Raw genomic sequence first — 21,158 nt, 5'->3', positions numbered from 1 at the left:
TCAAGCAGTGACTGATATACAATGTGAGGTTTAAATAGTGTACAGGTGACAGCTGGTAAATCACGTGATTGTTTACAAAATACATGGGGCACGGTATAATGTGAGGATGATCATACTATACAGGGCAATTTACACATCATAGCTATACATAGGGCACCTGGTAGTAATGAAAAACATGTGCAAACACAAAAAAAGAAAAACATATCCGTGTCCATAGATGCGCAAAAAAACATAATCATAAGTATAAGTGTCCATGTGACATAAGTGTACCTTCCTTGTAGGAGGAGTTCCATTGCGCGCGATTCCCACAACCCAAACACACGAGGACGCCACATCCTAGGGTCTTCGCTTCCGTCCTGGCTCCGATCTGAGCCGGAAATGACCTCAGTGTAAACAAATGCATGTGTGTGAGTTCGCGCATGCATGCACTTGTTTCAATATGCGCCATCTTGGATCCTGGCATCCCTGTTTTCTTACCTCTCGCTGCTGCATAGTGCAACTTGCTGGATATACCAGCGCATTGTGGGGGTGGGGATGTCATGTAACTCTGTAGCGCTGTCTTAGAACGGAGAATCCATTCTAGTTGACATACCGGTCCTCCGCCACCACGACTGGAGATCCATCCGGGTGTCGGTCTCTTGGTCCGCTCACAACAGTAGAAGAGACATCCAGGCGTCCACGTCCCCATCTTTGCTTATGTGCACATTCCTCCTGGGATTGGGGTGCTCAGGTGTCCAAGTGGTTAGAAAATAAAAATAAGATAAAATAAAAGAAAAATGGCGTGGATGTCCTCTGTTTCAGGTGTGGTCACGAATGCATGGTACTCCTTTTACATCTGTGGAAGGTAAAAAAGAAAATATTAATAAATAATATCACACATACACCAGGTTCTGTTGAAAGCATTCTATGGCGTAGATGTCACTCATGGAGGTATTATGGGTTACATATTTTGTGGCTGATTTTATATTCCATGTTTAAACCTGCTGGTCTAAGAGTGTTTAAAGTATAAATCCACTTTAATTCACACCGCTTCAGTTTGCTGGTCCGATCCCCTCCCTTCTTAAGTGGGGGGACATGGTCCAACAGCATGAACCGTAGTTCTCGTTCAGTATGACCAAGTTCATCAAACTGCTTAGCCACTGGGAGATCTTGTTGTTTTTTCCGGATTGTATATCTGTGATGATTTATTCTGGTTTTAAAGTCCCAGGTAGTTTCTCCTATGTATAGGAGTTTGCATGGGCACCATAGTACATAAACCACATGGGTAGAATTACCGTAGTGGGGTGTGTGAACTTGCTGCCCCTGTGCATAAGAGAACAGTTCACACACGATCTACAGGGAAAGGACCCCAGGTTAGCACTAGTAATGTAGCTCTGTTTGGAGCGTTCTCCACTCCCATCTGCCCTTACAAGGCGGTCTCTAAGGTTGCCTGTTTTTCGGTATGACATGAGTGGAGGAGATGAAAATTCCTCCACCTTGTCATAACCATCTCTTAGAATATGCCAGTGTCTTCGCAATATTCCCGATACCGTCCCTGAGACATCAGAGAAAGTGGAAAAAAATGCGACCCTGGGTGAGGACTTCTCTAGTTTTTTCAAGTCTGTGGAAGGTTCAGATGTCTGCACAATCTTGTGTCTACTTAGTTCTATCAATTTTTTGGGGTAACCACGTTCTGCGAAATTTAATGCCATCTTGTTAAGGGCTATTTCCAACCTGTCATCCGAACTGACAATTCTTTTTGCTCTAAGCATCTGGCTTGTTGGTAAAGAATTAAGCATATGTTTTGGATGTTGGCTATTGTACCTTAGAATGGCGTTACTATCTGTAGGCTTGACAAACAAGTCTGTCTGCAGGTATTTCTCCTGTATCTCTACTGTAGTGTCCAGAAATTGTACACTATTGGTGGAATAAGATAACGTGAATTTAATGGTAGTATGAATAGAATTCAAATATTCGTGAAAGGCCTTAAGTTGGTCTGTGTCTCCTGACCAAACGAGGAAGACGTCGTCTATGTATCGCCACCATGCCAGCACATGGCTGAAATGGTGGGACACATAGACGACATCCTCCTCTAAATGGGCGACGAACAAATTTGCATATGTTGGTGCAACGTTCGTCCCCATTGCGGTCCCTGTGCATTGAATGAAAAATTGCTCATTGAACTTGAAGTAGTTTTTATACAGAACCAACTCCTGTAGATCAGTGAGCAACTTTGTCTGTCTGTCCGAGAAGTCCCCCGTGATCGTCTGTCTCACAGCCTCAATACCCTCAGTATGGGGGATTGAGGTGTACAAACTCACAATCTCAAATGTGGCTAGTATAGCACCCTCCGGTACAAAGATAGTTTGAATTTTTTCGAGAAAGTCTGATGTGTCTTGAATATATAATTTTGCTCTACTTGCGTAGGGGCGTAAAACTCTGTCCAAGAATATGGAAATGTGACTTGTCACTGATTCCCTCCCGGAAACAATAGGGCGTCCTGGAGGGTCCTGTAGTGACTTATGAATCTTGGGTAATATGTATTAATAAGGTTTTATAGGGTGTTTTACATTAAGAAATTCGAACAGAGGTTTATCAATCAGGCCCTCCTCTAATGCTGGAAGCAATAAAGACTTGATCATTCTCTCGACTTCCCATCTTGGATCAGTGGAGGTTTTTTGATAGGTCGAAGTATCGGCCAATTGTCTATTCACCTCCGCAATGTATTTGGACTTGTCCAGAACCACAACCGCCCCACCCTTATCGGCTGGTTTGATAACCAGGTTGTGGTTCTGGACAAGTTCAACCATTGCAGTCCTCTCTTCCCTAGATAGATTAGGGTGCACAAAATTAGAACAGGTATTTTTAAGGTGATCAACATCCTTTTTTACCAAAGAGGCATAAGTGTCTAAAATGGGAGAGTGAAATACAGGAGTATAATCACTGGGTACACGTATGTCATAGTCTTTTACCTTCCACAGATGTAAAAGGAGTACCATGCATTCGCGACCACACCTGAAACAGAGGACATCCACGCCATTTTTCTTATATTTTATCTTATTTTTATTTTCTAACCACTTGGACACCTGAGCACCCCAATCCCATGAGGAATGTGCACATAAGCAAAGATGGGGACGTGGACGCCCGGATGTCTCTTACACTGTTGTGAGCGGACCAAGAGACCGACACCCAGATGGATCTCCAGTTGTGGTGGCGGAGGACCGGTATGTCAACTAGAACGAATTCCCCATTCTAAGACAGCACTACAGAGTTACATGACATCCCCACCCCCACAATGCGCTGGTATATCCAGCAAGTTGCACTATGCAGCAGCGAGAGGCTAGAAAACAGGGATGCCAGGATCCAAGATGGCGCATATTGAAACAAGTGAGTGCATGCATGCGCGAACTCACACACATGCATTTGTTTACACTGAGGTCATTTCCGGCTCAGATCAGAGCCAGGACGGAAGCGAAGACCCTAGGATGTGGCGTCCTCGTGTGTTTGGGTTGTGGGAATCGCGCGCAATGGAACTCCTCCTACAAGGAAGGTACACTTATGTCACATGGACACTTATACTTATGATTATGTTTTTTTGCGCATCTATGGACACGGATATGTTTTTCTTTTTTTGTGTTTGCACATGTTTTTCATTACTACCAGGTGCCCTATGTATAGCTATGATGTGTAAATTGCCCTGTATAGTATGATCATCCTCACATTATACCGTGCCCCATGTATTTTGTAAACAATCACGTGATTTACCAGCTGTCACCTGTACACTATTTAAACCTCACATTGTATATCAGTCACTGCTTGACGATGCCTGTGTGAGACAGGCGAAACGTCGCTCCCATAGATGTTTGGTTGAAATAAAAGCCACTCATTTTTTTCACTTGGATATTGATGTGCCGCTGCTTTTTTGCATAATTATTTTGGACCTGGGACCGGGTTATCCAGTGTGCACCCCTTTTTGCCATATGTGTGCTGCCTAAAAATTTTTCTTAATATCTATCTATCTATCTATCTATCTAATATCTATCTATCTCATATCTATCTATCTATCTCATATCTATCTATCTATCTCATATCTATCTGTCTCATATCTATCTCATATCTATCTATCTATCTCATATATATCTATCTCATATCTCATATCTATCTATCTATCTATCTATCTCATATCTATCTATCTATCTAATATCTATCTATCTCATATCTATCTATCTCATATCTATATCGGGTATCTACCTGTATATAACTCCACAAATCACAGCAGTAGTCACCTCCTGTATCCTCATTGTGCCGGTCAGTGACCGGGGGCTGTGGATGTCTGATCAGTGGAGTCTTCTAGAATGATCCAGGACAGGAATATTATACATGAGATGCTGTCAGTCTTCTGTATGTCCTAGAAGACTTCATTCTTCCGTCTCCTTCATTTCCTAGATGATGGGACCCGGCAGTTTTACCAGCAGTTTTGTCAGTATGAACATCATAAAGTGAGGATGATACATGAATATTTCCAAGATGATCTGCTCTACATTGTGGAGAACCTGGATCCTATATCACTTCTGAGTGAGCTGAAATCCCGAAATATCCCAGATCTAGAGGTGAGAGGTCATGACCTGCCGGTGTTATATACAAGAGCCCACGTGTTATCATGTGTTATAGGGAGAGTTTACTCCATGTCACCATCCTGAGGATGAAGATCACTTCATATCATTGTTAGTAGCGGTGGATCCACTTGTCCCTGTAATCCAAAGGATAGGGGATAAGATGTCTGATCGCCGCTGGGGACCCCCACATTCTGCCATGCGGCACCCACCTGTAACGGCTTCCGGAACCACTGGAGGCCCTCAGGCTAATACCATCCCGACCACGGGGACGGAAGATTGTGATGTCACGACTCCGCCCCCTGTGTGACATCACACCCGCCCCCTCAATGCAAGTCTATGGGAGGTCACGCCCCCTCCCATAGACTTGCATTGAGGGGGCGGGGTATGACATCACACGAGGGCGGAATCGTGACTCATGATGAGCGGGGAGCGGAAGATCGTGACGTCACACGGGGGCGGAGTCATGACGTCACAATCTTCCGTCCCCGTGGTTGGGATGGTATTAGCCTGAGGGCCTCCAGCGGTTCCGGAAGCTGTTACAGGTGGGTGCCGCATGGTAGAATGTGGGGGTCCCCAGCGGCAGGACCCCGCGATCAGACATCTTATCCCCTATCCTTTGCATAGGGTATAAGATGTCTAGGGGCGGAGTACCCCTTTAAACCCACTCGTGGATGTTCGGCCTTAGAAGGGTACTCAAACTGTTCCGAACGCTGAATCCGGCGCCGGGAGCTTGTGACGTCATAGCCCCGCCCCCTCATGATGTCACGCCCCACCCCCTAAATGCAAGTCTTGCATTGAGAGGGTGGGGCGTGACATCATGAATGGGCGGGGCTATGACATCACGAGCTCCCGACGCCGCCTCCACCGTTCGTAACAGTTTGTTCCAAACGCTGAGCAGCGGAGTACCACTTTAAAGCTTGGCTTGAGGGCAGGATGGGCAGAGATTTCCCTTTTGACCACAGTATAGACATAGTGATAGAGTCAGCCATGTGGTGTCAGAGAGGCGTGGTCAATCTTCATGGGTACCCCAGTATTTTTTATCAGAATTCATTTTGGACTTAAAGATGAAAACTCTCCCCCGAGTTATGGCCTTGGGGTATCTCCACCCAGGTAGCCGAGGAAACTGATAAAGAAAAATAAATACTGCTTTATAATAATCAATTGGCAAGAAATTGTATCTAATTATGGTTTTTATACATATGTATTTTATTAATTTTTTCCTAGCCTGCAAGATACTTTCACCTCTCACACACTTTGTGCACAGTTAAAGGGGTACTCCAGTGGAAAACTTTTTTATTTTTTTAAACCAACTGTTGCCAGAAAGTTAAACAGATTTTTTCTTTTATTACTTCTATTAAAAAATCTTAATCCTTCCAGTACTTATTGGCTGCTGAACACTACAGAGGAAATTCTTTTCTTTTTGGAACACAGAGCTCTCTGCTGACATCTCTGTCCATTTTAGGAACTGTCCAGAGCAGCATATGTTTGCTATGGGGATTTTCTTCTACTCTGGACAGTTCCAAAAATGGACAGAGATGTCAGCAGAGAGCACTGTGCTCGTGATGTCAGCAGAGAGCTCTGTGTTCCAAAAAGAAAAGTTTCCTCTGTAGTATTCAGCAGCTAATAAGTATTGGAAGGATTAAGATTTTTTAATAGAAGTCATTTACAAATCTGTTTAACTTTCTGGCACCAGTTGATTAAAAAAAATAAAAAAAAGTTTTCCACCGGAGTACCCCTTTAAGAATTGTTTATGAAACAAAGTGTTCTCACAATATAGTGTCCTGTGTTTCTACAAGGCCGTCCTGGTACAGACAGAAAGGAGATGCAGGACAACATAAGCCCTTGCACAATAATAATATCCGCACGTAACCTTGGAGCGAAATTTCTTGTGTGAAAAATCCTCCAGTCAACAACCCCTGGCCTGGTTCTTTGGTGGAGAATGTGGGCAGGATGGAGGAGGCACTACCCTGGAAGGGTGAAGAGGTAGACAAGGAGGAGATTACCCTCCCCCTCCTCCGCTGCCGTCTTGTGTCTGAAGTGACTGCTTTGATCTTTTATGAAATTCCTTTGGCTTTTATCTCCACTTTCTCTTGAGTCAGCTGAATAGCACCGTGCCCTTGTTGAGCATCGGCCAACAGCTAGATAGTAAGTGCCCTTGAGTCCCGAAGAGCATCATGGAGAACACATGCATAGAGAAAGTCTCACAGTAGAAATGCAGGACCTCCTGATCATGGTCCTGGCAGTCGATGAGTCTTTTGCGTACATGGCGGGAGGAGGGATTCCTTGGATTGACAGTGTTGAGAATGGAGCCAACAGCATAGTTGAAAAGCAGGGATCAGCAGAGGAGCCAGGGTAGTGGACATGAGCTGAGACCAGTAACAAACCAAGGGTTAAATCAGTAGAACCAAAAGTCACAGTAAGCCAGGGATACAGGGATAGGCAGAAGAGTAGTCAAACAGGCTAAAGGTCATCAGTAATCCAACAGGAATCAACAAGAAAAACTAAAATTATACCACCAACCTAATAATGGCAAAAGGAAAAGTGTTACATAAACGTGATTGTTATGATTCGGCTGGCTGGAGGTGGATCCTCTGTGCCAGAGAGGGATTGGCGTGGACCGTGTCGGTGGACCGGTTCTAAGTTGCTACTGGTTTTCACCAGAGCCCGCCGCAAAGCGGGATGGTCTTGCAGCGGCGGTAGCAACCAGGTCGTATCCACCGGCAACGACTCAACCTCTCTGACTGCTGAGACAGGCGCGGTACAAGGGATAAGGCAAGAGCAAGGTCGGACGTAGCAGAAGGTCAGGGCAGGCAGCAAGGATCGTAGTCAGGGGCAACGGCAGGAGGTCTGGAACACAGGCTAGGAACACACAAGGAAATGCTTTCACTGGCACAATGGCAACAAGATCCGGCAAGGGAGTGCAGGGGAAGTGAGGTAATATAGCCAGGGAGCAGGTGGAAGCTAATTAGGCTGATTGGGCCAGGCACCAATCATTGGTGCACTGGCCCTTTAAATCTCAGAGAGCTGGCGCGCGCGCGCCCTAGAGAGCGGAGCTGCGCGCGCCAGAACATGACAGCCGGGGACCGGGACAGGTAAGTGACTTGGGATGCGATTCACGAGCGGGCGCGTCCCGCTATGCGAATCGCATCCCCGCCGGCAGAGTCAGTGCAGCGCTCCCGGTCAGCGGGTCTGACCGGGGCGCTGCAGAGAGAGGAACGCCGCGAGCACTCCGGGGAGGAGCAGGGACCCGGAGCGCTCGGCGTAACAGTGATCTAAGGTGATACAAGTGCAGTTGCGCACCTACGTTGGAGTGGAGGACCCGGACCTATGGATCACAATATGGTTTCACTACTGTGGTTAATGTAAACAATGACATTAGCTAACCCTCAAAACTGGTGTAAAATTGAGACATTCGCCAGTATATCCTTATATGAAGGTTACACCTGATCCCGCACACCACACCAAGGCTTCTCAAGTTGTTTGTAAGCCTGGTTGTCAGAATACAGTCCCTTACCTCTGATCATTTACTGTGGGGTGGTGACTTTAACATGGTGTATAATGGAGTTCTTGATAGATCTTACACTTCTTCTTTTCGTAGATCTGGCATTCAACAACGCCGGCTGACACAGACTTTTGCAGATCTGGACCTGTTGGACACCTGGAGGGAAGACAATCTGTCACAAAGAGGGTACACCTACTATTCCCCAACTCATAAACTTTATACTTGAATCGACTGGCTTCTTATTAATCCAGTCTCTATGCTTCATCTTCTTTACACTCGTCATATTCTTTGTGTTTGGTCGGACCATGACATGGTTCTGGCCCAATTTCAGTTTCAGATGCCTTTCTCTTGGTGCCTCAACGAGTCATTATTATGTCGGCCCCATATTCGCACTCAGTTTGAGGACGCCCTTTCTGAATACTATACTACTAATGTCTCTTCACCTTCTGATGCGGGCTGGGTCTGGATGGCTCATAAAACGTATATCAGGGGCAAACTGATCTCCCTGGCCTCTCGCCCTAAAAGGGAGAGGACTCAGGCCCAATCTATGCTAGAGCACAAATTGACGAGGTTAGTGGTTGCGCATCATCCCAATCCCTCTCCTTATCTTTTTCAAGCAGTGCGCACTACTAGGCTCCAACTAGATGCTAACCTTTCGGATCGTACTGAAAAAGCCCTCAGGCCTCTCATTACAAGTGGGCAAATAAACCAGATAGAATGCTGGCATCTATGCTCAAACAAGAGCAACGGCTCAATAGAGTTAATAAGATCCAGCTTAAACCAGGCGTACCCACCTCAGACCCATCCCGCATCTATGAAGTCTTTCACTCTTTCCACTCGTCTTTATGTAAGCAATCCCCATCCACCCCTTCTTCTTCTACTATCAATACCTTCTTACGTTCTATTTCTCTTCCTTCCCTTTCCCCTTCTGATAAAGACCTTCTTAATTCCCCAATCTCTGCAGGGGATGTTGTAGACGCTGTATCTGGTTTAAAATTGAGTAAAGCTCCAGGTACCGATGGCCTCTCTGCTCTCTATTATAAAAAATGTAGTTCCCATCTTCTACCCCATATTGTCTCTTTATGTAATATGTTGCTCTCTGGCTCCCCTATTCCCCCTGAGTTTTTCCAAGCAGCCATAGTGGTTATCCCGAAACCCAATAAAGATCCCCTACTCCCCTCTAATTACCTCCCCATCTCCTTAATTAATTTGGACACAAAAATATTTACCTTTATATTGGCCAACCGCCTTAGTTCCCTGCTGCCTGTTCTTGTCTATAGAGACCAGGCCGGTTTCATTAGAGGTTGACAAGCCCCAGATAATATACGTAAGGTTCTCAATATAGTTCATTGGGCATCAGCGACTCATACCCCTCTTACTCTACTAGGCCTTGATATTGAAAAGGCCTTTGACACGGTCTCTTGGACCTATTTTCTTGGGGTCTTACGGGCTATGGGTTTCTTTGGTCCTTTTGTTGAAGCCCTCCATGCATTATATTCAGAACCTGTAGCTTACCTTAAAATTCCTTCTACTTCGCCTCTTCCTATCACTATTGCTAGAGGAACTCGCCAGGGATGTCCCTTATCTCCAGCTCTTTTTATTCTTGATGTGGAACCCCTGGCGATCCTACAGGATAATCCTGACATTACTGGAATTGATATAGGCCCCTCCAATTACAAAGTGTATCTATTTCCTGATGACGACCTCCTCCTCACCAAACCATTAGTTTCCCTCCCCAACTTATTTTCCCTTTTTGAAAAATTTTCGTCAGTATCGGGCCTGGTCATTAATAGGACCAAATCTGAGATTTTGCTTTGCAAACCCCCCCCCCCCATAACCCCCCCCCCCCCCCACAATACACAAAAACTTATCTCTCTTAACTTTGACCTCCACCCTTCTTCTTCCTTTCTCCCTTATCTGGGCATCTTCCTCCCTTCTTCTCTGGCTGAACTCTATAAACTCAATTATATTCCTCTGAATAAATCGATTAGGGGAGACCTCGCCAGATGGAATCAACCCGATCTTTCCTGGTTGGGCCGTATCCACGTAGTTAAGATGGTGGTGTTACAAAAGCTTTTCTGTCTTTTTCGCACTCTCCCAATTCCGGGTAGGATTGGAGATTTGTTTGCTCTCCAGCTGATGTTTTTAAATTTATCTGGCGAGACCTTCGTCCTACAATGGTCATGTATTACCATAAGAGGGTTGGTGGACTCTCTGTCCATAACTTTATTTCTTATTATAGAGCTGCTAGACTAGCCCAGTTGCTCCTTTGTAATTCTTCTCCTTTAGGCCCCCGCTGGGTTCAACTGGAAAATGATCTCTTACGTCCACACTCACTTAGATCCCTCATGTGGTCAGTTCCTACCATCTCTTCTCTTGTTCCCTACTCTGCTACTATATCGCTCTACTCTCGTCTTCTCTGGCGCTCAGTCCGATTCAAGCATAAACTTCAATCATCTATTCCCCTGCTACCCCGGTGATGGCTGACCTCTCCTTTCCTACAGGTCTACGGCAGTCTGACTTTTCTTGTTGGCCCTCGCAGAAACTCTTTCTCCTTCACCATTTTTTGGTGGGGAAGAAACTTATCTCCTAATCTGCATTTATTGGGAGATTTAATCCCCGCTCCCCAGAGAGGTTCAGAGTCAACCTGATGTTCTCCTATCTGTGGTTCTTAATGTATTTGCAGATTTTAATGATCTTCCTCTGGACCTACACATTATAGGGGAGACTGACCTGAAATAACCGTGTTAATATAAAGGGGTATCCTAGCAATAAAAGCTTATCCCCTCTGACTCTCCACACTGAATGGAGTGGCAGGTCGGCACATGCACCCAATCTCTCCATTTCTATAGAGCCATCAGAGATAGCCAAACCTGTTCTTGACCGTTCCATAGAGAATGAAGAGAGCGTGTGCTTACCCACTCACCAAGGAGAGCCAGGTCCATTATTGCAGTTGCAGGAGGGGTGTTCCAGAAATCAGATAAGGTTTTATAAGGGATATGTTTTTATTGTTGGAATACCCCTTTAACCCTTTCTAACTGTTTATCTTTATATAATGACACTTATGTTGGACCTTTCTTGTGTTCTAGAAATACCAGAGTCTAGAAAATGATAGAAAAACATTGGCCCGGACTTTACTACAGGATATATTTACCAGAAGACGAGAAGCTGTGATAGCATTGTGGGTCAGTCTTTATGTCTTACAGAAGAATCGTGGCTTCCCTGCCCTGGACGCTGTACTGGAGAAACTCCGTCACACAGGTAACATTATGTATGAGATGTGTTATCATGAAATTGTTATAACCTATGTGGTAAAGTATACGGGAAAGTGGTGGATGGGGTGTATAGCTCACCTGGTTTCCTCTGCCAGGCACGATAAAGGAAATCCAGAGGTTATGCTGCTTTAGCAGAGCATAGTCTGCTGGGGCTATTTTGTTTATGTTACATGGGCTGGATTTCCTGGACTGGAGGACAGGTTGGATGTGGGACTGCTCCAGTCCACACCCCTAGTCCACTACGGGTTTCCCTAATGTAAGGTCTTCTCGGGTGAGGCTTCGGGGGCTGATTGCTGGAGAGACTGAGATGAGAAGCAGCCACAGCCAGAACTGCAGCTCAAACCTACTAAGTCTGAACCTTCCTCTATGGACACTTTGTGAGTTTTCTTGGGGCCAGACATGAGGCCCACAGTAGGATAGTGAGGTATCCGGATGTTTAGTTGGAGCCGGACAGACTTAGGTTTTGTTTGCAATGTGCTTTGTGCCGAAATCATTTAAATAAACATCAGCTTGGATGTTGCTGACCCCACCACTGTCATTGCTGACCCCACCATGTGACCTGTTCCCTATACCTACAATGAACACAAAAATAAAGATCTCCTCACTGGTTCCCATTTTCAGCTGCAGAGAAAACATCCAAGAAATCTGATGAATTTTCTGACCAGTGAACCAGAAAAGTTATATAAGTGGTGCAGGTGGTTGTAGTTATGAACAGGCCAATAACCCTGGACGGCCTATAGGTCCCCTGTCCCCTTCCCTGACTTTGGTTGGAATTATTGTGTGCAGAGGTGAGAAGAAGCTGATCGGTGTCTGTCGGGCTGATAAAGTAGAACACTGCAGCTTTATAGTACAATGTTGGTGCATAAAATGAGAAGGCCTGAGCCGGGGGAAAATGTAGGTATATACCCCGATGGCCACAGGGGGCAGTGTTGTAGAGGTCTGGTTGGGCACCACAGGGGGAACATTGGGAAAGAAAGATCCAGACTGGAATTATGTACTTAATGGAAAAACACTAAGGACAACTGACGCAGAAAAGGGCTTAAAAAGTAGCAACTAAACTATCCCTAATCCCCCTCCCCATCTGTCCCTGACCCTAACTATCTCTATCCCTGAATTTATTAAGTGAAACCCAATTTAAATACCTTATTAATATCATCTTCGGTAGCTCAGGGCAGGAAGTGGGCGTGGCCCGGCAGGCACGACGTCATCTGAAGCCTGGCCGGGGCTCGCTTCCGCCCATCTTTCTTTATGATGCGCTCCCTCGCGCTGCAATGAGAATAGGGAGATGCAGGGGGTGGGGATATTTAAATTACACACGGGAGGGGGATTAGGGATAGTTTAGTTGTTGATAGCTACTCTTTAAGCCCTTTTCTGCCTCAGTTGTCCTTAGTGTTTTTCCATTAAATGCATAATTCCGGTCTGGATTTTTCTTTCCCAATGTTCCCCCTGTGGTGCCCAACTAGACCTCTCCAACACTGCTCGCTCTTTGCCTGTTTCATATACAGGCAGAGCTGAGGATGCGCATTTCGGACTACGCTGGACCACGCTGCCCGGCCAGCAGTGGTCCAAACGTGCCCAACGTAAGGGGGGGAAAATGATTCCTGGACCATGTAGGGTGACACCTAGTGGCCAGGATTTCAAATGTGAAATAAACAGTGAAAGCTAGATTTTTTAATGACATATATTAGAAAGATTTTTATTTAGGCATAATCTATTTAAATAAAAAAAAATTAAGTTTAATGAGAGTACTCATTTAAAGTGGTACTCCGCTGCTCAGCGTTTGGAACAAACTGTTCAGAATGTTTGAGCCTTCGCCGGGAGCTTGAGACGTCATAGCCCCACCCCCTCATGCCTTCATGCCGTGCCCCCTCAATGCAAGTCTATGGGAGGGGGCGTGACGGCCGTCACGCCCCCTCCCATAGACTTGCATTGAGGGGGCTGGGCATGATGTCATGAGGGGGCGGGGCTATGATGTCACGAGCTCCCGAAGCCGGCTCCAGCGTTTGGAACAGTGGAGTACCACTTTAAGCAACAAGAGTAATAGTAATAGACCAAGATGTAATGAAGAGGAAGGTGAGATTTCTCATACTGTATAGTATTGTATGGAAATACAGGGATATTATAATGATGTTATTAAAAATAAATAAGAAAAACTTGAAGTAGAATTTGAAGCGAATACAGACCTGTTACCAAATGTAAGAGAATGGTCAGCGATGATCAAAACGATGAGCAAATATGTAGGGAACATTGGTTTGTAATTGTGGGGGAGACGGGAAGAAGAGAGAGAGTTTTTGTTTCTTTGTGTGTAAAGTAAAGTGGGGTGGGGAAAATGGGAGAAAGTGGTAAAATATGTAATTAAAGGGGTACTCCCCTGGAAAACATTATATATATATATATATATATATATATATATATATCTATATATATATATATTTTTTTTTTTTAAATCAACTGGTGCCAGAAAGTTAAACAGATTTGTAAATTACTTCTATTAAAAAATCTTAATCCTTCTACAACTTATCCGCTTCTATTTGCTCTACAGGAAGTTCTTTTTTTTATTTTTTTTTTATTTCCTCTCTGCTGACAACTCTGTCCATTTTAGGAACTGTCCAGAGTAGGAGCAAATCCCCATAGAAAACCTATCCTGCTCTGGACAGTTCCTAAAATGGACAGAGGTGTAAGCAGAGAGCACTGTGGTCAGACTGAAAAGGAAATTCAAAAAGAAAATAACTTCCTGTGGAGCAAATAGAAGCTGATAAGTACTAGAAGGATTAAGATTTTTAAATAGAAGTAATTTACAAATCTGTTTAACTTTCTGGCACCAGTTGATTTAAAAAAAAAAAGTTTTACAGGGGAGTACCCCTTTAACCCCTTAACAACGAAGGATGTAAATGTATGTCCTGGGAAGGTGGTCCTATACATAGAGCTGAACAGCATTAGAAATCGAATGATTGCTATAAATAGTTCCCTATCGGGACTATTAAAGTGTAAAAATAAAAGTGAGAAAAGTAAAAAAAATATTTAGTAAAAAAAATGTGAAAAACCCCCTCCTCCAATAAAAACGTAAATTGTCCCATTTTCCCTATTTCACCCCCCCAAAAAGTGTTAACATTTTTTTTATATACATATTTGGTATCGCCGCGTGCATAAATATCTGAACTATTAAAATAAAATGTTAATGATACCGTACGGTGAACGGCGTGAACGTAAAAAAAAAAAAGGTCCAAAATAGCTGCTTTTTTTATTATAACATTTTATTCCCAAAATAATTAATAAAAAAATGTATTAAAAGTTTTATATAAGCAACTATGGTATCAATAAAAAGTACAGATCACGGCGCAAAAAATGAGCCCACATACCGCCGCTTATACAGAAAAGTTAAAAAGTTAAAGGTCTTCAAAATAGGGGGATCTTAAACGTACCAATTTGGTTAAAAAGTTTGTGATTTTTTTTAAGCACAACAGTAATAGAAAAGTGTATAATCATGGGTATCATTTTAATCATATTGACCCAAAGAATAAAGAACACACGTCATTTTTACTGTACATTGTGCGGCGTGAAAACGAAACCTTCCAAAATTAGCAAAATTGTGGTTTTCTTTTTAATTTCCCCACACAAATAGTAATTTTTTGGTTGCGCCATACATTTTATGGTAAAGTGAGTGATGGCATTACAATGGACAACTGGTCGCGCAAAAAACAAGCCCTCATACTAGTCTGTGGATGAAAATATAAAAGAGTTATGATTTTTTGAAGGCGAGAAGGAAAAAACGAAAACGTAAAAATAAAATTGTCTGCGTCCTTAAGGCCCAAATGGGCTGCGTCCTTAAGAGGTTAAATCCTTTTGAAAAAAAAGTAAAGTTATAACTATTTAATATGATTATTTTCCCCTCTTCTTCTTGTCCAGGTGAAGATTTATCATTGTAATAGACGATTTGATACCTTTTTAAAACTTCTCTGTCATTTCTTATTAGATGACAATCTGGTGGGACAAATCCTACTGGATAAACTCGGGCACAACCTTCCCCCAGAGCTGACAGGTAAGTGCACATTATATGACCTCTTATAGTAAGAATCCTCCCAGTATCCATGAAGCTGAACCAATAAAACCAGTAACATATAAAGCAGATGGAGCAGGGGACGCTGGAGGGGGTTCTGCTCGTCAAAGGAGTACTCCTATGGAAAACTGGTGCCAGAAAGTTAAACAGATTTGTAAATTACTTCTATAAAAAAATCTTAATGCTTTCAGTACTTATCAGCTGCTGTATGCTACAGAGGAAATTCTATTCTTTTTGAATTTCTTTTTTTGTCTTGCCCACAGTGCTCTCTGTTGACACCTCTGTCCATGTCAGGAACTGTCCAGAGCAGAATAGATTTTCTATGAGGATTTTCTCCTGCTCTGGACAGTTCCTGATACGGCATCAGGTGTCAGTAGAGAGCACTGTGGACAAGACAAAAAAATAAATTCAAAAAAAGAATTTCCAAGACAAAAAAAGAATTTCCTCATGTACAGCTGCTAATAAGTACAGGAAGGGTAAAGATTTTTTAATAGAAGTCATTTACAAATCTAAATATACTTGCAGATGTGTAGGAAAAAGTCGTCCACTCACCGGTCTTCTTGTTTCAGCAAATTTCTTTTATTGAGCACATACTCACAACTGTGTTTCCCAGGGAGAAGACATAGATGGTAACGGACGGGGGTTGGGCACCACTGAAAGGCGACAACGCTGTTTCGCACTAAATAAGTGCTTCAACTGGCCAGTTCACACACACTTTTATCTCTGTAGTAAAATGCCAGGCATGTTAAAAGGTATTTTTACATTTTCTATAGGTGATTACCTTGATGTTTTGAAGTCTTAGACTGCGATTACACATAGTTGTTTGGTCCGTATTTTAGACAAAACTAAATGTGGGTCCATAACACAAAAAAAAAAAATATTTTTGTTTAACTCCTGTTTTTTTTTTTTTTTGCTATAAATACTGACCGAAACACAATGTGGAAATTAGAACCTGTGGCAAACAATTGCAAATATTTGCTCAAACCCATTACACAAATCTAAACAACTTGAACCTGCTTTCAAAGAAAGTGATTATTTTGTAGGGCATTTACCATATATTTTTATGTGTTTTGCACCTATATTTCTCTCACAAATACCCTATATCTTGCACATTTGGTTTTCAGCTTCTCTTTGGAGGGGGTGTGTCCTCACTCTGCATGACTCCTCTTCCTCCCTGAGTCTGCTGTGCTGTGCTTGGTATCTTCATCCAATCACTGTAGGCTGTCCTGAAACACCCTCTCTGTTTTCATGCTGTATATGTTACACAGAGAGGAGGATTATTGGAGTTTGACTGCAGTATACCTAAGACACTATGGTGAGTTTATACCATACCACGCTTACAAATAAAAATAGTGTGATAGCCTGGGGGGTGTAGGGTATGGGGAGTGGAGCTGTGCGGTTATTAAAGGGTGCTTGTTAACCCTTGCTATTCGTGACGCCAGGGTGAGGGCTCCTCAGTAACGCTTTTCCTACCGCCACCCTTCCCAGGAACGATAGGGAGGTAGATAATAATAGATTGTCCACAACCGGAGAGTTTTCTGTAACAGTATTAACTTTTACTGAAGGTTTTCTGTAAGCTTCAATAACATAACAGTCTCATAGCATAACATCAGCTTTCTCTGGAGATTGACAATAGTTGGGACTTTAGCATTTAGAGTCTTTTAGTATTATGCGCTGTTCCACTGGATTTAGTTGCGGTCCAGTAGTCACGCTAGTATTAGCAGGGATTTAGATTTGAACTCACGGTTTTGGTTCTGCTGAGGCCGGTGGATTTTTGAGGCCTAGCGTGTCTTTGAAAGTTGCGCAGATCCCGTCCTGTTAGTCCAGCGTCCACGAGAGCAGCAACCCAAGAAAGCGATAATTGGACATAGCTCCTGTTATGATTCGGCAGGCTGGAGGTGGATCCTCTGTGTCAGAGAAGGATTGGCGTGGACCGTACCGGTGGACCGGTTCTAAGTTGCTACTGGTATTCACCAGAGCCCGCCGCAAAGCGGGATGGTCTTGCTGCGGCGGTAGCAACCTGGTCATATCCACCGGTAACGGCTCAACCTCTCTGACTGCTGAGACAGGCGCAGTACAAAAGGACAAGGCAAGAGCAAGGTCGGATGTAGCAGAAGGTCAGGGCAGGCAGCAAGGGTCGGAGTCAGGGGCAACAGCAGAAGGTCTGGAACACAGGCTTGGGACATACACTAAACGCTTTCTCTGGCACAAGGCAACAAGATCCGGCAAAGCAGTGAAGGGGAAGTGAGGTTATATGAGCAGGGAGCAGGTGGAGGTTAATTAGACTGATTGGGCCAGGCACCAATCATTGGTGCACTGGCCCTTTAAACTTAGAGAGCTGGCGCGCGCGCCTTAGAGAGCGGAGCCGCGCGCGCCAGAACGTGACAGCCGGGGACTGGGATGGGTAAGTGGCTTGGGATGCGATTCGCGAGCGGGCGTGTCCCGCTATGCGAATCGCATCCCCGTCATGAATGTCAGTGCAGTGCTCCCGGTCAGCGGGACTGACCGGGGCGCTGCAGAGAGGAGAACGCTGCGAGCGCTCTGGGGAGGAGCAGGGACCCGGAGCGCTCGGCGTAACAGTACCCCCCCCTTAGGTCTCCCCCTCTTTTTGTCTCCTTGTCCCTTCAAATGAGACGAGAACATAGGGGGCAACTCTTGAGTTTCCTTCCGGAAAAAAGAGAAGTCCTGGGAAGCAACATCAGCGGCATGCAATCCAGAAGAAGTGGGAATGGGGAGGGGGGGCAGAGGGTGAAGCTTGTCACGGGGCAGAGTGTTACCAGGAAGGGAGCTATGAGGAGCAAATGTGAGGCATCGTTTGTGACAAGCAGGACCCCAATTCTTGATCTCCCCGGTGGTCCAGTCAAGGGTGGGAGAATGACGTTGGAGCCATGGCAGACCAAGGAGGACTTCAGAGGTGCAGTTGGGCAGAACAAAAAATTCAAGTTTCTCATGATGCAGTCCAATGCTCATAAGCAGGGGTTCTGTGCGGTAACGCACAGTGCAGTCCAATTTTACTCCGTTGACCGAAGAAATGTAGAGCGGCTTGACGAGACGGGTCACCGGGATGCAGAACCTATTAACCAAAGAGGCCAGAATAAAATTTCCAGCAGAACCAGAGTCCAAGAAGGCCACAGCTGAGAAGGAGGAGTTGGCACAAGGAGCAATCCGCACGGGCACAGTGAGACGTGGAGAAGCAGAATTCACACCAAGGGACGCCACTCCCATTTGAACAGGGTGCGTGCGTGCGTTTCCCAGACACGGAGGACGAATAGGGCAGTCCACCAAGAAATGTTCGGTACTAGCGCAGTACAGGTATAAGTTTTTATCTCTGCGACGAGACCTCTCTTCATGGGTCAGGCGAGACCGATCCACTTGCATAGCCTCCTCGGCGGGAGGCACAGGGGTAGATTGCAAAGGATACTGGGAGAGAGGTGCCCAGAGATCAAGGTCCTTTTCCTGGCGTCTTTCAGAAAAATGTTTGTCGATGCGGGAGGCCAAAAGGATAAGTTCAGACAGGTTAGCTGGAATTTCTCGTGCGGCCAGTACATCTTTGATGTTGCTGGATAAGCCTTTCTTGAAGGTCGCGCAGAGGGCCTCATTGTTCCAGGCTAGCTCTGAGGCAAGGGTACGAAACTGGATGGCGTATTCGCCTACGGAAGAAGTTCCTTGGACTAGGTTCAGCAAGGCAGTCTCGGCAGAGGAGGCCCGGGCTGGCTCCTCGAAGACACTACGGACTTCAGCGAAGAAGGACTGGACTGTGGCTGTGGCAGGATCATTGCGGTCCCAGAGCGGTGTGGCCCAAGACAAGGCCTTTCCAGACAGAAGACTAACTACGAAAGCCACCTTAGACCGTTCTGTAGGAAATTGGTCCGACAACATCTCCATATGTAGGGAACATTGAGACAGGAAACCACGGCAAAGTCTAGAGTCCCCATCAAATTTGTCCGGCAGGGACAAGCGGAGGATAGGAGCGTCCACTCGCTGCGGAGGAGGTGCAGGAGCTGGCGGAGGAGATGGCTGCTGTAGCAGTGGCAGAAGTTGCTGTAGCATGGCGGTCAACTGCGACAGCTGCTGTCCTTGTTGGGCGATTTGCTGAGATTGCTGGGCGACCACCGTGGGTAGGTCATCGAGACTTGGCAGCGGCACCTCAGCAGGATCCATGGCCGGATCTACTGTTATGATTCGGCAGGCTGGAGGTGGATCCTCTGTGTCAGAGAGGGATTGGCGTGGACCGTACCGGTGGACCGGTTCTAAGTTGCTACTGGTATTCACCAGAGCTCGCCGCAAAGCGGGATGGTCTTGCTGCGGCGGTAGCAACCAGGTCGTATCCACCGGTAACGGCTCAACCTCTCTGACTGCTGAGACAGGCGCAGTACAAAAGGACAAGGCAAGAGCAAGGTCGGACGTAGCAGAAGGTCAAGGCAGGCAGCAAGGGTCGGAGTCAGGGGCAACAGCAGAAGGTCTGGAACACAGGCTTGGGACATACACTAAACGCTTTCTCTGGCACAAGACAACAAGATCCGGCAAAGCAGTGAAGGGGAAGTGAGGTTATATAGACAGGGAGCAGGTGGAGGCTAATTAGACTGATTGGGCCAGGCACCAATCATTGGTGCACTGGCCCTTTAAATATTAGAGAGCTGGTGCGCACCCGCCCTAGAGAGCGGAGCCGCGCGCGCCAGAACGTGACAGCCGGGGACCGGGACGGGTAAGTGGCTTGGGATGCGATTCGCGAGCGGGCGCGTCCTGCTATGCGAATCGCATCCCCGTCATGAATGTCAGTGCAGCGCTCCCGGTCAGCGGGTCTGACCGGGTTGCTGCAGAGAGGAGAACGCCGCGAGCGCTCCGGGGAGGAGCAGGGACCCGGAGCGCTTGGCTTAACAGCTCCCTTATATGGGCAGGGGCTGGACTAATTCTAATTGGTCCATATAGATGTCAATCACCATTACAGAGATTTGTGGGTAACATGTGACCCAAGGACCTCCTAAGGTCCTCCAACATACCATAGAGGTTATTAGCATGGTCACATGACCGAAGGTCACACATTACTAAAATATATATAATTATTAAATATATACATGCCTTATTATTAGAGATAGACTTAAGGAGAGGCAACTAGGGGCTGTCCCACCTGAGGAACCCTACCTGAACGTAGTTACTCTGACTTTGGGGACCTCTGCACTAGGCACTGTATGCAATACAGTACCGGGACACCACAATAGATCTTCCTAAATTAGTGTAAAGGTTTAGTGATAAAAGTACAATACTTTTTATGCATACATTTTCTATCTGTTCTATCTGACCATGTGTGTCATCCAGCTTTCTCAGACTCCTAAATGACAGAGCAGCTGTTCTAACAGAGTGTTTTACAAACACCATCACAGCTGAGAGCCTGCAGTAGCCCAACATACTAGGCTGTAGGCAGTATAACATGACAAGGGAGCATTGAATATAGATGAGGAAGGTATATGCGGCCTAAGCCAATCACAGCCCATCACACACTGAAGAGCAGTCTGTCTGAGCAAGCATGCACAGCACAGATCTTCTATACTGGATGGCGCCTTGCATACAGCTGGTGATCAAAGTGTTGTAAAATAATGCAAAGTCGTTGGTGTGGAAGAAGATAGATATCCCTGTACACTGAGGATTTGTCACACGCCCCCGACTCACACAGCAGGATGATTGAAAAGCCAGGAGCCTGCACAGAGCTCTGCCTGTCCTGCCCTCACTTC

General features: G+C 45.4%; 1 protein-coding gene across 4 annotated transcripts in view; it reads left to right on the top strand.

Moving 5' to 3' along the window:
* LOC130358174 (NACHT, LRR and PYD domains-containing protein 3-like) overlaps positions 1 to 21,158 on the top strand; it is a 123,383-nt gene that overhangs the window by 41,359 nt on the left and 60,866 nt on the right. For 2 of the 4 annotated variants that reach the window (XM_056561036.1, XM_056561035.1), the window contains 3 exons: positions 4,426 to 4,589; positions 11,187 to 11,358; positions 15,346 to 15,411. In XM_056561036.1, the coding sequence (XP_056417011.1) occupies positions 4,426 to 4,589; positions 11,187 to 11,358; positions 15,346 to 15,411 (402 nt within the window). Of the gene's footprint in view, positions 1 to 4,425; positions 4,590 to 11,186; positions 11,359 to 15,345; positions 15,412 to 16,543; positions 16,745 to 21,158 lie in introns of those variants that run through there. The other 2 variants (XM_056561038.1, XM_056561039.1) reach the window with 2 other exon arrangements.

Source organism: Hyla sarda, chromosome 2 (assembly GCF_029499605.1).
Source record: "Hyla sarda isolate aHylSar1 chromosome 2, aHylSar1.hap1, whole genome shotgun sequence".
Lineage (NCBI taxonomy): Eukaryota > Metazoa > Chordata > Amphibia > Anura > Hylidae > Hyla > Hyla sarda.
Note: the sequence above shows the minus strand (reverse complement) of the source record. Positions and strands in the feature narration are given on the sequence as shown.